General features: G+C 37.5%; 1 protein-coding gene across 1 annotated transcript in view; it reads right to left on the minus strand.

The window, feature by feature from the left end:
* The window catches only part of Frem2 (FRAS1 related extracellular matrix 2), a 166,064-nt gene that overhangs the window by 77,173 nt on the left and 71,623 nt on the right, over positions 1–17,268 (minus strand). The window contains exons 3-4 of the mRNA XM_027928932.3: positions 16,893–17,039; positions 7,326–7,556 (exon numbers count right to left, since the gene is read on the minus strand). Of these exons, the coding sequence (XP_027784733.3) occupies positions 7,326–7,556; positions 16,893–17,039 (378 nt within the window). The remainder of the gene's footprint in view (positions 1–7,325; positions 7,557–16,892; positions 17,040–17,268) is intronic.

The raw sequence follows: 17,268 nt of genomic DNA on the forward strand, positions 1-17,268 counted from the left end.
AGGGAAAAGGGGGAAGCTGGGCACAGTGGTGCATGCCTATAATCTCAGCTGCTTGGGAGGCTGAGCAGGAGGATTGCGAGTTCAAAGCCAGCCTCCGCAAAAGCAAGGCGCTAAGCAACTCAGTGAGACTCTGTCTCTAAATAAAATACAAAATAAGATTGGGGATGTGGTTCAGTGGTGGAGTGCCCCTGAAATTCAATTCCCAGTATCCATCCCTCCAAAGAAAAAAGAAAGAAAGAAAAAGGGGGAGACCATTTGTTTCAAATGCTGCTGAATCAGTTGAGATGTGAGAGCTCATTATCAGATTTAGCAAAGAGAAGTCTCCAGAAGTTGGTCATCTTCCCTAGGACTGTTTCAGTGGAAGAGAGGGACGAGATATTGAAGGAGTAATGGCAGAACAGGAACTGGAGACAATAGGCCTAAGAATTTCTCTCAAGTGCTTTAAATGGGATCAAAGTGGCAACTAGAGAAAATCTAGTTTATTTTTAAGATGAGTCTTTCTAAGGGCAAGAACTGCACCTACATTTATGAAGTAAAATTTTACCAATTAAAAATTTCAACATAGAATCATCCTGACTTTAGTGCAAAAAAACACTCAGTGTGTTTTTTGAGTACTCAAATATTGAGTTTCAAAAGTTTTTTTTTCATTAACAGATGTACAATTGCCCTACGTCACCTAGGTTTTGGCAGACTTTAGGTCCAGCACTTGTGGCATGAAATATGAAATATCATGGAAAGCTTGGTATCTTTTCTAGGGTTTTTTTAAGGGGTGCATGTTTGTTTCTCTTCAAATTCATGTGTTGACACCCTAACATCTAGTGTGGTGGTGTGCAGATGGGCCTTTGGGAAGTGATAAGGTTAGGTGAGGTCATGGGGCCCTAGGATGGCGTGAATGTCCTTATAAGAGGAGCAAGAATGAAATCTCTCTCCATCAGTGCACAAAGAGTGCTGAGTGATACAGTGCAAATACAGCAAGAATGTAACCGTCTATAAGCCAGAAAGAGGGGACCCTTACCACAAACCATATCAGCCAGCACCTTAATTATGGACCTCCCAGCCTCCAGAACTGTGAAAGAGAACTGTCTGTTAACACCCCCAGTATCTTGGTATAACAGTTGGAGCTAAAGCATGGTCAATCATATGTAATATTCATAATACTAACCTATACTGACCAATTTTGTTTTCAAACAAGTTATTTAAAAAAGTTTTATGGGTGGGATTTTAATTGCATAAACCCTTTAAGATTTACACCTTTAATACCTAAGGTTCCTCCTAAACTCCATGACCCATGCAGCATTGATTAAACAAGACAGGACTTCTTGGCAGTGCCAGTATGTTGAAGGATGAATAAAGAAGAAAACTGAGAATTTGGATCATGCCCTCAGCTCTGGAATTCCCTCCTACAGTTGATCTGACAGAGGGTAAATAGGCCCAGTATCAAGTGCAGGTCTTCTAATAGAAATGTGTAATCTGTGGGAGAAACTAGGAAAGGGTATCAGGGAGGCGAAGAAAGATTTCCCTGGTAAACTTTTCTGTTAACATTATTTTTCAACTTCAATTTGTATATACAATAGAAGTGTATGTACGGGCTGCCTCAAGTATGCATAGCTCTTTAGGAGAAAAATTTCTAAAAGTGTCATTCTCGTATTATCTTTAAAAATGATTAGCTAACCCACACCGACTTCTTACTGTTTGCTAAGCCCTATTCTAAACACTTGACGTGTACTGGCTAGTTTTATCTTTGCAACAACCTTTGAGGGGAGAACTATTGTGACTATTATTTTACCTCTGAGGACAGGAGGCTCACAGATATGAAGAAATCCCCGGAAGGCTAGGTTGGCAGGTGTTGATGGAGTTGAACCCAGACAGCCCATCTCCGAACCCTTGCTCATAAGCCTGTGCTCTATTGTCTGAAGGGAGAACACTCAGAGAGTATCACTCAAATCCCAGGAAAACAAAAGGCTAAACTAAGATGAGGAAAGAGGAATTTAAAGTATTGCTGAGAGGGGGAGAGAGCAGGGGCCTAGGGGAATGTATAGGGAAACTAGAAACAAGTGTTGGGAGGAATAATTCAAAGATAAGTACTGTTAGACCCAGCACAGTGATGCATGCTTGTAATCTCAATGGCTTGGGAGGTTGGGGCAGGAGGATCCCAAGTTCAAAACCAGCCTCAGCAACCTAGTGAGGCTGTAAGCAACTCAGTGAGACCCTGTCTCCAAATAAAGTATTAAAAAGGAGCTGGATATATGGGATGTGTATCAGTGGTTAGAGCCCCTGGGTTCGATCTGTAGTACCAAAAACAAAAAACAAAAAACAAACAAACAAAAAACCCCAAACCCCAAAACCAAAAATACCCCAGTACCATCACAGAAATTTTATATAGACATGCAATTGTACACATACAAAGTTATAAAGTATCATATGTACAGCAGTATAGCATACATATTAGTATATAAAGAAAATATGACATATGGATATTATATAAAAGTATATATGTAAATCTCACACATTATATTGAAACTGTAGCTGTCTTTCTGAAGATACTCATTGAGGGAAAAATCAAAGGGCTAAATTATAGAAATACAAAGTTCTTGCAAAGTAAGCAAAGACCAGTACAAAAAAAAAAAAAAAAAGAAACACACAAAGAACAAAAACCAACCAGTCATCAAACAAAAATGACTACAGAGTCATGTTCTACAACATTAGCAATTGTTATTCCCATGTATAGGATTGCAAATGACTTTTTACAAAATTTAATATGATTTATTTTTTGGTAGTTTTAGGTTTAAAAAAAGAGTAGAAAAGTTAGTACATAACCCTACACCCCCACTTTTGTATTCCACTATTATTAACATCTTGGATTTGTCTTTTTGATAATAAAAGCGTGTAACTTTTAGACTTTCAGTAAGGTTTCATTACCCTTTATTTTGAAAGATAAAGCAGAATTGAGTGAAAGCATTTATTATTAGTCAATGTGATTGTACTGTAATGAACATTTGGATTTGTAACCATTGTTTTTATTTTTAGGTCTTGACTGTGCTTCAACTCAGGCAAAAAAAGACTTTTGTTCTCACAAATAAAGTAGTTGTAGCTATCTGAAAGAGAATGTTCATGCTGTCCTTTTGCTCAATTATACTATACAGATGAAAAAACAAACAAAGGAACAATCAGACTTGGCTAAAAACACGATAAAATTTGCCATAATAGATCAAGGAAGGAAAGGGAAACGTAGCACAGGGATAAAAGCACTGAGTGTTCACTGCTTTTAAAAAATTTGGCACATTCAAAAACGACTAAAAGACATTCCGGTACATCTTCCTGCTGTGATTTGTGAGGGCAGAGAGGATCTGCCATTGGCAAATGGATCATTCAACGGCAATCTTTCAGTTGCCATTCAGTGGAATTTCTGTTCCCCCAGATGGAGTGTAATCACACCCATTTCTACTAATACCAAAGAAAACCAAACCAAACAGCCTGCAACTGGTTGACTTCTGCAGAGAATAAGGGATAACTCTATTTCTCAGGTCCTCATTTAGAAAATGTGGTAAATGTTCCATGAACTTTAAAACCCCTTCTAACTGGAAATTTCTGTATGCATATAAAAAAAGAAGGAGATGATGGGATCCAACCAAAATAAGGAATGACAGTAATGGGCTAGAGAAGAACCAAGGAGTGAGGTAAAAATCATGACAACAAATAGCTAATTTTCCACTTGTGCAAACTCTGGGGCCACAAATGTCCCCATTTGTGGTATTACAAAGAGGTATTACAAAGAGAGGGTAAGCAGCCTGTTCTTTCCTTATTTTAGTTCTTCTCTTTATTTATGAGGATTTTGAATGTATTTATATGTTCAATAAATGAATGAATCCGTTTGTCTAGGAAGTTGTTGATTTTCATTATCATGGCAGAATGGTATATTCTTTCTTCAGGGCTCCTACAGCAGTTTAATGAATATCAGAAAAACCTTTTTTCAGTCTTGCATTTTCAAATGAAAAATATGTCTGTGCTGGACAAAAATGTGGACTTCCCGAGCCCTTCCAAAAGTGGCACTGCACCTGGGTGGTCCTCTCGGATTGGCAGGGGTAGGTAGCACCTGTGAGCACAGCTTTAAGAGTTTGCTCCATCATGTTCATGCCATCCCAAAGCTCTCAGGTCTGTGATTGGCTGCCACTTGCAGCAGACTCTTGCTGATGTCTGCCACTCAAGACAGGCTGTGCTTCTACACAGAGGCTGCAGAATACCTGATGACTGGGCCACTTTTGATAGGGGAATTAACTCTATTGCTTATAGAGCTGTGGTTTCAAACTGGGGGGGCACAGAAATCTGCAGGCATAAGAGGAATTATAAACCATCCATGTAAGCACTGGGTATTGCCTCAGATTATTTAAATAAATAAGTAAGCATTCAATGGTGGTTATTTTTCCAATAGATGTGGATGCTGATATATGGAGTAAAACACATGGTCATTTAAGATCTTGGTCTAAATCATAAATACATAATTTAAAAATATATAAATGGATAGAGAGAATTATAATGTATAATTATGAGCATGTAAGAAGCCAGATGAATATATGCATATACTATGTATATGTTGTGTGTATATAGAATTTATGTTTAACAGTTTGTTTTTGTTATACAATTTGGGAACAAATGCTTTAAAACTTGGCACATGTGAAATTAAGAGTCTCCTAAAAACTTGGAGTACAATGCCTAAAATGGAACACACATCTCCAACGGAGTGAGGGAAAGGGGGTTAAATGAAAAAGCATACATAAGGTGTTAATCTTGCTTTCTGGTGAATGATAAGGGCCTGATGAATTTTAATCATTACCATTACCTGAACCAGTTATTGGATAGTAAAGTATTGTGAGAAAGTATGCACTTTCATGTATTCATATGAATCAACTAATAAGGAAAAGTAGCTCCCAGCATAAAATGAAGTGGAGTTGCTTAAACTCTTCTGCCCCCCACAATCCTGGCCCAGAATCTGTTCAGCAATGTCATGTTCTGTTGGAAGCACCTATTGGTAGGGCTCTCTTTCCCACCTGCTATGGTATTTGGGAGTAGGACTTTCATCCTATTGTCTTTGCATTTCTGATAGAGTTCAGCTGTAGTTCCCAGTAAGAGAGTGAACTGGATCATTTTTTAATGCATGGAAAAAAAGTCTTGTAGTATATTCTAGAGTGAATATATGGAGGGAGGAGAGACAGAGAGTTTATAAGCATAATGATTCCTAGGGCAAGTTAATTTACTTTTGAAAAGCTGGGAAAGAAAGTATAATAAGCAGCAAAAAAATTTTGAAGAGGTTGGGAAAGTGATTCTCTGTTTGAAAAAAATATTATTAATATCTTAAAATGAAATCTAATATTAGATTTATGATCTTAAGAATAACAATATTTGTATTCTGTTTTATCTTTCATAGAAATGCTGTAATAAGAGAATCATTGTGTGTTTTGTTTTGTGCATTAGGAAACTAAATCTGAATAAAAGCTCTCTGATTTAGGATCATACAATTAGAAATAATAGAGTTGGAATCAAATTAAAGTCTTATAATCTGAAGACCAATAGTCTTCAACAAGACACGGAACATACCAGGCATTGTGGAACATTTGTCAGTTATGAAAAGAGAATCATGGTTTGAAATGAAAAGGGCTGCATTTGATCTAGAAAATTCCAAAAAAATTTAGACAATCATTAAATAAATAAAATTATGGTAAACTTTTATTTTATATATCCTATACTAAGAAGAAATGATATAGGGGATTGTGTTTATGTGTGTGTGTGTGTATGTGTGTGTGTGTGTATGTGTGTGTGTGTTTTAATATGCCACCACTCAGATATCACTGGTAGAGTGTGTCATTCTGGGTTTATAAATAGGAAGGCAGAAATAGGTTTAAAATGTTCTATTCCTTAAAGTAAAGTATAGCAATTGTACCAAATTTGCAAAGAAAGTCTCCAGAAATGGCCGCTAGCTTTAACTAATGGATTAGTTTAAATGTATTATTGCTGTCACGGGCTGTTTAAAAGAGAAAAGGTTTAATATTGAAGTACATACCAAAGCTCAGGACTAGAAGAAAGTTTAATGACTTAGCCCTAGATAATGCAGATAAAATTAAATGTAATTAAATGCTAACTGTTCTTGAGTGGAAATGATAAACATAATTGGACTTCATATTTGACTAAAGGCAGAGATGTTAGTTAAACAAACCATGTCAGAGCTCCTGTGTTCTTATCCACTCTCGTTAATTATGCTCAGCCTTTTAACACAGGGATTTCCACATGCATCTCCATTTCATGTACTCAGCAGATTATATCTTTGCTGAACGTTTAAGAGTGTTCTGACTGACAAAGTAAAGTAGGCTGGCACTTTAAAGAAAAGTCATGTCTGGCTTCTGACAGGATTTCAGCTTTAGAAGTCTCTACAAGGTTTGTCTAAATGCCAGCCCTCAAAAAAGCCATTCAAACTTTTTTTTCTTTCTTCTTCTTTTTTTTTTTTCTGCCTAACAAGCCAGGATTGTGGAAGTTTGGCAAGGGGAAGAAAAAGGTCAAGTTACACACAAAAGCATTAAGGTTCACTTTTACCAACATTAGCCAAGAGTGAGCAATGATAAGAACACATAATCTATCAGAAATTAAGAGCAATGTTTCAAGACCCTGTGTTCATTGCAGATGGGAGAGGGTCAGGTAGGTGGGATGCATATTATGTAACAAGTATGGAAACCACAACCAAATGAAAAATTTTGGCTGTGGAATAAATGAAGGGAACTTGAATGATTAAATGCAATCTTGGGAGCAAAAATCAATCTCCAAATGGTCTAACTCTTAAATCATTTGTTTGAAAGATATTTTAAGACATCTAAAAGACTCTAAAACTGATGAATTAGTTCAAGAAAAAGGAGATGAGTGGGCTGGGGCTTAGCTCTGTAGCAGAGCACTTGCCTAGCGTGTGTGAGGCACTGGGTTCAATCCTTAGCACCCACATGAAAATAAATAAAATAAAGGCAATCTGTCCATCTACAACTATAAATAATTAATTAAATAAATAAATAAATAAGAAAAATGAGATGAGTAATATTGGTTCTAAAGGATAGAATCATAATAACAGAAAAAAACATGTGGTAAACTATATAGTTTATTTACTTAAATGAAAAAATACAGCTTACTTTAATTACTCTAAGGTTTTCCTCCTCCCATTAATGAATCTGGAGATATTAAACTGTTAATCCAGAAAATTCCTTCTATAGAAGATGCAAATATTGAATTTTAAACTTTCTTTATAAAGTATTTTGTCATAAAAGCCCACCAGCAATTACACAAGCTCTTACCATCTCCTGGGTCAACAATCTCTACTGTGGTCACTGCAGGGAACTCCAGGGCAGCCAGCACAGGCTCCGAGAGAACCACCTGGAAGGTCTCGGATTGCTCATGTTCCCCATCACTCAGGATACGCACTCTCCAAGTGGCCCTGGTCTGGCCAGGGTTGAACTGCACTTGCTTCTGTGCTTTGCCTTTAAAGTCCTTGTCCTTTTCTGCTGTCCCATCTCTTGTGCCAATACCTGCACAGAAACATAGTATCATTTTCTTAGTTTTGTTTTCATTTGTATTAAGGCTTTCCTTGTTAAGGAAATGTCCTGCAGAGTAAAGTAGACCCTGCTTGACTCTCTAAAATGGACAATTGAGTATGGCTCTGCAGATGAAAGTGTTCTTCTGTATGTGTTGGTAGTTCATGATTCTGTTCTACTCTTGCCTCAGTTATGGTTTTTCAATATACTCTTTGAGCTAAGTTTGCATTAGAATTTCATACAAAACAAGACTGAGTAAATTCATACTCATGCTGTATAGTATCTGTACTCTTACAAACTCATATTCTAACTAGAAAATATAGGTCAATAAAAACACTCTGTGGGACAAAGAATTCTTTGATAATCTAATTTTAATTCTTTGATAATCTAATTCATGGTCAAATGGTAATAAAAATTATAATATTTCTTAAACATTTAATGGAATTGGAACCCTTAATGGAATCTAATTCAGTGTTTTTTACTATGGTCCTTGCCAGGTTTTTAGTTGTGGAACACACCATAATTCCTTGAAATTATGTGAACAGGATCAAAGAGCTAAATAGATACAGTTATTATGAGCAGTATGCTTGGCTTATTGGATGGTTCACTCAAGGTCAATTTCAGCTGTCTGGGAAGGTTGAAGAATCACCAAGCCTCTATCTATCTAAATCACAGCAGGATCTTTAGCATTACTATGCCAGGGACTCAAACCATAGGATATATTATCAAAAAAGCAGTGAACAAATTCAATGTCATAGAAAAGTTGTAAAATCACAATAGTACCTTATATATCCTTAAGTACTGAATCAGAACCTCTCAGGCAAATCAAGTGTAATTTTCAAGTATATTTTTTTCTAAATGTTGACACAATTTTAGAGAAGTTGGTAAGGAAGATTTAAAGAGGGGGAAAAAAGTATTGTGATTGTGAAATTTATCCTGCTTTGTCCCATCATTCCAGACATGGAACACCTCTAAACACTTAAATATAGTATGTAACATACAATATAATTTTATGATATGTAGCATAGTTACATAATAATGTAATTAGAATCTAATTAATATTATATATAAGCTCTAGATTATGACTTCCAAACTATTTTAATGAACCCGTGTCAATTTCATTAAAACATTCACCAAAGAGAAAACTTGGACTTAATGGGTAATCTGACTTTCATTCCAGGCCCTAGCAAGAACGCTGTGCCATTTTCAATGATGGCAGAAGTGGGCTGCACACAGAATTTTCTAACTATTGCTGCAGTTTACGAAGTCATCATCTGAGGTTAACCAAGTAAAGCTTTAGAGCTTTTGTAGGATCACCAGTGCCACCATAATTTGTAGGGAAATAATAGTTCGTTGAAACAAAATAATAACTTGGAAAACAACTCTTTTAAAATATTTTAGCATTGGGCTTAAGTGGAAAATAAACAAACAACAGGCAGTGGAGGAAAAAAATCCAAAGGGACAGTTTTAAAATCTTTTCCAAGTATTAACTTCTCACTGCTACCCACAGGCCAGTTGTGAGCAAATAAATTCGAGAGGAGTGGAAACAAATGTTAACCAGATATCCTTAATAATTGCTAAGATGCTCTGTTGCTAAGTTGCTGTTTTTTAGTGACTTTTCTGAAGAATTTATTTTTTTTAATTTTTTAAAATTTTTATTGTTGGTTGTTCAAAACATTACATAGTTCTTGACACATCATATTTCACACTTTGATTCAAGTGGGTTATGAACTCCCATTTTTACCCCATATACAGATTGCAGAATCACATCGGTTACACATCCACTGATTTACATATTGCCATACTAGTGTCTGTTGTATTCTGCTGCCTTTCCTATCCTCTACTATCCCCCCTTCCCTCCCCTCCCCTCCCCTCCCCTCCCCTCCCCTCCCCTCTTCTCTCTCTACCCCATCTACTGTAATTCATTTCTCCCCCTTGTTTTTTTTCCCTTTCCCCTCACTTCCTCTTGTATGTAATTTTGTATAACCCTGAGGGTCTCCTTCCATTTCCATGCAATTTCCCTTCTCTCTCCCTTTCCCTCCCACCTCTCATCCCTGTTTAATGTTAATCTTCTTCTCATGCTCTTCCTCCCTACTCTGTTCTTAGTTACTCTCCTTATATCAAAGAAGACATTTGGCATTTGTTTTTTAGGGATTGGCTAGCTTCACTTAGCATAATCTGTTCTAATGCCATCCATTTCCCTGCAAATTCTATGATTTTGTCATTTTTTAATGCAGAGTAATACTCCATTGTGTATAAATGCCACATTTTTTTTTATCCATTCGTCTATTGAAGGGCATCTAGGTTGGTTCCACAGTCTTGCTATTGTGAATTGTGCTGCTATGAACATCGATGTAGTAGTGTCCCTGTAGTATGCTCTTTTTAGGTCTTTAGGGAATAGACCGAGAAGGGGAATAGCTAGGTCAAATGGTGGTTCCATTCCCAGATTTCCAAGAAATCTCCATACTGCTTTCCAAATTGGCTGCACCAATTTGCAGTCCCACCAGCAATGTACAAGTGTACCCTTTTTCCCACATCCTCACCAGCACTTGTTGTTGTTTGACTTCATAATGGCTGCCAATCTTACTGGAGTGAGATGGTATCTTAGGGTGGTTTTGATTTGCATTTCTCTGACTGCTAGAGATGGTGAGCATTTTTTCATGTACTTGTTGATTGATTTTATGTCGTCCTCTGAGAAGTGTCTGTTCAGGTCCTTGGCCCATTTGTTGACTGGGTTATTTGTTATCTTATTGTCTAATTTTTTGAGTTCTTTGTATACTCTGGATATTAGGGCTCTATCTGAAGTGTGAGGAGTAAAGATTTGTTCCCAGGATGTAGGCTCTCTATTTATCTCTCTTATTGTTTCTTTTGCTGAGAAAAAACTTTTTAGTTTGAGTAAGTCCCATTTGTTGATTCTAGTTATTAACTCTTGTGCTATGGGTGTCCTATTGAGGAATTTGGAGCCCGACCCCACAGTATGTAGATCGTAGCCAACTTTTTCTTCTATCAGATAGCGTGTCTCTGATTTGATATCAAGCTCCTTGATCCATTTTGAATTAACTTTTGTGCATGGCGAGAGAAAGGGATTCAGTTTCATTTTGTTGCATATGGATTTCCAGTTTTCCCAGCACCATTTGTTGAAGATGCTATCCTTCCTCCATTGCATGCTTTTAGCCCCTTTATCAAATATAAGATAGTTGTAATTTTGTGGATTGGTTTCTGTGTCCTCTATTCTGTACCATTGGTCCACCCGCCTGTTTTGGTACCAGTACCATGCTGTTTTTGTTACTATTGCTCTGTAGTATAGTTTTAAGTCTGGTATCGCTATACCGCCTGATTCACACTTCCTGCTTAGAGTTGTTTTTGCTATTCTGGGTCTTTTATTTTTCCATATGAATTTCATGATTGCTTTATCTATTTCTACAAGAAATGCCATTGGGATTTTGATTGGCATTGCATTAAACCTATAGAGAACTTTTGGTAATATCGCCATTTTGATGATGTTAGTTCTGCCTATCCAAGAACAGGGTATATTTTTCCATCTTCTAAGATCTTCTTCTATTTCTCTCTTTAGGGTTCTGTAATTTTCATTGTATAAGTCTTTCACCTCTTTTGTTAGGTTGATTCCCAAGTATTTTATTTTTTTTGAGGATATTGTGAATGGAGTGGTTGTCCTCATTTCCATTTCAGAGGATTTGTCGCTGATATACAGGAATGCCTTTGATTTATGCGTGTTGATTTTATATCCTGCCACTTTGCTGAATTCATTTATTAGTTCTAGTAGTTTCTTTGTAGACCCTTTTGGGTCTGCTAGGTATAGAATCATGTCACCTGCAAATAGTGATAATTTAAGTTCTTCTTTTCCTATTTTTATGCCTTTAATTTTTTTCATCTGTCTAATTGCTCTGGCCAGTGTTTCGAGAACTATGTTGAACAGAAGTGGTGAGAGAGGGCATCCCTGTCTTATTACAGATTTTAGAGGGAATGCCTTCAATTTTTCTCCGTTCAGAATGATGCTAGCCTGAGGCTTAGCATAGAGAGCTTTTACAATGTTGAGGTAAGTTCCTGTTATCCCTAGTTTTTCTAATGTTTTGAACATCTATCTAGATGATCATATGGTTCTTATCTTTAAGTCTATTGATGTGGTGAATAACATTTATTGATTTCCGTATATTGAACCAGCCTTGCATCCCAGGGATGAATCCTACTTGATCATGGTGCACAATTTTTTTGATATGTTTTTGTATCCGATTCGCCAGAATTTTATTGAGGATTTTTGCATCTAGATTCATTAGAGATATTGGTCTGTAGTTTTCTTTCTTTGAAGTGTCTTTGTCTGGTTCAGGAATCAGGGTGATGTTGGCCTCATAGAATGAATTTGGAAGTTCTCCCTCTTTCTCTATTTCCTGGAATATCTTGAAAAGTATTGGTATTAGTTCTTCTTTAAAGGTTTTGTAAAACTCTGCTGTATACCCATCCGGTCCTGGGCTTTTCTTAGTTGGTAGTCTTTTGATGGCTTCTTCTATTTCCTCTATTGATATTGGTCTGTTTAGGTTGTCTATATCCTCCTGACTCAATCTGGGTAGATCATATGACTTAAGAAATTTATCGATGCCTTCACTATCTTCTATTTTATTGGAGTATAAGGATTCAAAATAATTTCTAATTATCTTCTGTATTTCTGAAGTGGATGTTGTGATATTGCCTTTTTCATCCCGTATGCTAGTAATTTGAGTTCTCTCTCTTCTTCTCTTCCTTAGCGTGGCTAAGGGTCTGTCGATTTTATTTATTTTTTCAAAGAACCAACTTTTAGTTTTGTCAATTTTTTCAATTGTTTCTTTTGTTTCGATTTCATTAATTTCAGCTCTGATTTTAATTATTTCTTGCCTTCTACTTCTTTTGCTGTTGATTTGCTCTTCTTTTTCTAGGATTTTGAGATGAAGTGTGGGATCATTTATTTGTTGGTTTTTTCTTTTTTTAAGGAATTTTCCTCTTAGAACTGCTTTCATTGTGTCCCATAGATTCCGATATGTAGTGTCTGTGTTTTCATTTATCTCTAAGAAATTTTTAATTTCCTCCTTGATGTCTTCTATAACCCATTGATCATTCAGTAACCTATTGTTCATTCTCCAAGTGATGCATGATTTTTCCTTCCTTCTTTTATCGTTGATTTCCAGTTTCATTCCATTATGATCAGATAAGATGCATGGTATTATCTCTACTCCTTTATAATGTCTAAGAGTTGTCCTGTGACATAATATATGATCTATTTTTGAGAAGGATCCATGTGCTGCTGAGAAAAAAGTGTAACTGCTTGATGTTGGGTGGTATATTCTATAAATGTCAATTAAGTCTAGGTTATTAATTGTATTATTGAGTTCTATAGTTTCTTTATTCAACTTTTGTTTGGAAGATCTGTCCAGTGGTGAGAGAGGTGTGTTAAAGTCTCCCATAATTATTGTATGGTTGTCTATTCGACTCTTGATCTTGAGAAGAGTTTGTTTGATGAACATAGCTGCACCATTGTTTGGAGCATATATATTTATGATTGTTGTCTTGTTGGTGTATGGTTCCCTTGAGCAGTATATAGTGTCCCTCTTTATCCCTTTTGATTAACTTTGGCTTGAAATCTATTTTATTTGATATGAGTATGGACACTCCTGCTTGTTTCCGAAGTCCATATGAGTGATATGATTTTTCCCAACCTTTCACCTTCAGTCTATGTATGTCTTCTCCTATCAATGCGTCTCCTGTAGACAGCATATTGTTGGATCTTTTTTTTTTTTTATCCATTCTACTAGCCTGTGTCTCTTAATTGGTGAGTTTAAGCCATTAACATTTAGGGTTATTATTGAGATATGGATTGTTCTTCCAGCCATATTTGTTTATTTATGTTACTTAACATGGTTTGTTTTTCCTCTTTGATTATTTTTCCCTTTACTATACTACCTTCCACTGTTGGTTTTCATTGTTATTTTCCATTTCCTCTTCCTGTAATGTTTTGCCGAGGATGTTTTGAAGAGATGGTTTTCTAGCTGCAAATTCTTTTAACTTTTGTTTTTCGTGAAAGGTTTTAATTTCCTCTTCCATCCTGAAGCTTAATTTCGCTGGAAACACAATTCTTCGTTGGAACCCATTTTCTTTCAGCGTTTGAAATATGTTGTTCCAGGATCTTCTAGCTTTCAGAGTCTGTGTTGAAAGATCAGCTGTTATCCTGATTGGTTTACCCCTAAATGTAATCTGCTTCCTTTCTCTTGAAGCTTTTAGAATTCTCTCCTTATTCTGTATGTTGGGCATCTTCATTATAATGTGTCTAGGTGTGGATCTCTTATGATTTTGCACATTTGGTGTCCTGTAGGCTTCTAGGATTTGGGATTCTGTCTCATTCTTCAAGTCTGGGAAGTTTTCTCCTATTATTTCATTGAACAGATTGCTCATTCCTTTGGTTTGGACCTCTATACCTTCCTGTATCCCAATGACTCTTAAGTTTGGTCTCTTTATGTTATCCCAAATTTCTTGGATGTTCTGCTCATGGTTTCTTAACAGTCTCGCTGAGCTGTCTATGTTCTTTTCAAGTTGAAATACTTTGTCTTCATTGTCTGATGTTCTATCTTCTAAGTGTTCTACTCTGCTGGTAGTATTCTCATTTGAGTTTTTAAGTTGGTTTATTGCTTCCTGCATTTCTAGGATTTCTGTTTGTTTGTTTTTTATAACCTCTATCTCCCTATATAGTTGATCTTTTGCTTCTCGGATTTGTTTATGTAACTCATTGTCGAAGTGATCTTTCATTGTCTGATTTTGTTGTCTAATGTCTTCTTTGAGACTCCAGATCATCTGAAGCATGTAAATCCTGAATTCTTTATCTGACATTCCATCAGCTGCAGCTATTACTTCTTCTAAAGTTGAGTTGACCTGCATTGCTTGTGGTCCTTTCTTTCCTTGTCTTTTCATACTGCTCGCGTTTCTTTCTGCTTGGTGAAACTATTGTGTTATTGAATTTCCCCCTATATATTTATATTGCTCTTGTATAGTTGCAAAGTCTCCCTTGCAGGGGCGGGCGGCGGCTGTGCTCCTCCTCCAATTGGGGTGATCTGTCTATCTCACCGGCGGGCTGCTGGGCCCCTTCTCCAGGTCGCGTGGTCTGCCTACCTTGCGGGCAACGGCTGGGCCCCTCTTCCAATAGGGATGATCTGTCTACCATGCTTGCAGGCCTCTGGGTCTGTTCTCCAGGTTGCAGGTGTGCCTACCTTGCAGGCGCAGGCGGCGGCTGTGCCCCTCCTCCAATTGGGGTGATCTTTCAACTAGGCCGGCAAGCCGCCGGGCCCCTTCTCCGGGCCGCGCGGTCTGCCTACCTTGTGGGCGGCAGCTGGGACCTTCCTCCAATTGTGGCAATGTGTCTACCACGCCGGCAGGCCACTGGGCCTGTTCCGCTGGTCAGTCGCAGATCTGCCCACCTTGCAGGCACGGGCAGCGGCTCTGATCCGCCACTCCTCCAATTGGGGCGATGTGTCTACCACGCCAGAGGGGCGCTGGGCCTGCTGCACCGGTCGGTCGCAGGTCTGCCCACCTTGCAGGTGCAGGAGGCTGCTCTGCTCCGCCCCTCCTCCAATTGGGGCGATGTGTCTACCACGCTGGCAGGCCACTGGGCCTGCTCCGCTGGTCGGTCGTAGGTCTGCCTATCTTGCAGGCGTGGGCGGCGGCTCTGCTCCGCCATTCCTCCAATCCTGAACAATTTATTTGCTATACTCTTAACATGTAGCACAGTTAAGATTAATCTCTGCCAGGTGCAGTGGCACAGGCCTGTAATCCCAGCAACAGGGTGCGGATAGGTGAGACTTGAGGCAGAAGGACTGCAGGTTTGAGGCTAGCCTCTGCAACCTAGCCAGACCCCATCTCAAAATAAAAAGTAAAAAGGGTTGGGGATGTGGCTCAGTGGTAAAATACTCCGTGGTTCAATCCCCAGTACCACCTTCCCGCCCCCCAACTCCCCCACAGATTAACCTCTCACTGCAACAGGTAGGACAGGTTCTGCAGGGCCTGTGTGTGCAGACAGAACATGCCCCCAAAGGGAGAGCAATAAAAGCACTCATTACACCCTAGAAGGTTCCACACAGAGTTTAAATGACAGCCATGTGGGAGCACATGCAAACAAAGAAGGAAGCAGAGCTGCCCCAACATCTGCAGGTGCCAACCCCCCGTCCCCCCGCAGCCAGCCTCAAGAAATCCACAAAGCAGAGTATGAAAACCCTTTTCTAAAGTTAAAAAAAAAGAAGTATTTTTAAAGTAAGCAGCAATTAATATCCAGTATTAAAACACATCAGGGGAAATCATGAGGAGGGCAGGAGGTTGCAGCCAGGCAAAGGTGTGGTGGTGTGAGGGGGTGGTTTTCTGGTGATAAGGACTGAGTACTACTTAAGGGTTCATGGACCAGTAAAATTTCAAAATAACCATTCTGAAGACAAACAGGGTTACTACCCTTTTATTTTGCTAATACTTCCCTAGATTCCTTAGTTGATAGTCTAACTTAATGAAAAGCTTTTGCCATATAAATTCTAACAACCTAAATGTCAATAAACAACATAGTACCAAAAATAATACAATTGTTAAGGTGCTGCCAATTTTCATAAACATTATCAAATATTTTGTGCCACTATATTATAGCCTCAAATCACCAGTATATCTACTTTTCCCTATTTTACACTTGAATGAATTTGAACTTGAATCAGAGTTGAAAAAGTTATAATCGTTTGCTTTTGACTTTAAGTTTTACTAAAAGAAAATAAAGCAGAAGAAAGTGAGTAATAATTAACACTTTAATATTTGTTACCAAGAAAATTCACAACATAAACTTTTATGTAACACATTGATGATGTTCATAGAACTTTTAGTGACCAGTTGGAACATTTGAATACAACAAATAAATAGTAAACTACACTTTCATGCCTAATAAATCACTGAATAGTTTTTTTGCTTATTTATTAAGCTCTCATATGTTTAACACTGTTGTTTCAATTTTAGAATAAGCCTAAGCTTATTCTAAGATTTAGTGACATTTGTTTTTAGTTGTTAACTCATGAGTGATCATTCCTATTTTATAAAGTTATTTTATATCAGAAAAAAACCACATTTAGGTTGATGGCTTGAAGAAGTACATCCCTTGATACAAATCTGCAGTTTGTTTGTTTGTTTTTTGTTGTTTGTTTGTTTTAACCAGTTAAAGAAATGCCAGTATCTCCCTGAATGTTTAAACTAGAGAAGTGAACTGGAGGGAAGTTATAAACTGCTGCTAGAATAATGGGATTTTGAGACAGAAATGCAAATTAAACTTACTTATAAATGAAGTTTCTCCCAAGTAACCTCTACGTTTAAGAACAACATCGAGAAATTTAGAGTCCTCATTGATCAGGTAATATTCCTTTTCGAAGGAGATCCATGCCCAATTCAGACGAAAATGCTGATTGGTTAACTTGTTTCCACCTGGAAAATAAAAATTTAAAACCCTATATTAATACTTTCTTGAATGAGTGACCTTAAAATTTCCAGCATACAACTTGAAGAATCCATACAGTTGCATGGTTTGATACACAACTCTCGAAATCGACATGAAATACAGCTTACTGTTCAGTGGTTATTACACAGACACAAAACAGCTGACATAATTGTTCAAAAATGCCATCCTTTTTCAGGGGGGGAAATTGGTAAGGGT

The sequence above is a fragment of the Marmota flaviventris genome, chromosome 4 (assembly GCF_047511675.1).
Source record: "Marmota flaviventris isolate mMarFla1 chromosome 4, mMarFla1.hap1, whole genome shotgun sequence".
NCBI lineage: Eukaryota > Metazoa > Chordata > Mammalia > Rodentia > Sciuridae > Marmota > Marmota flaviventris.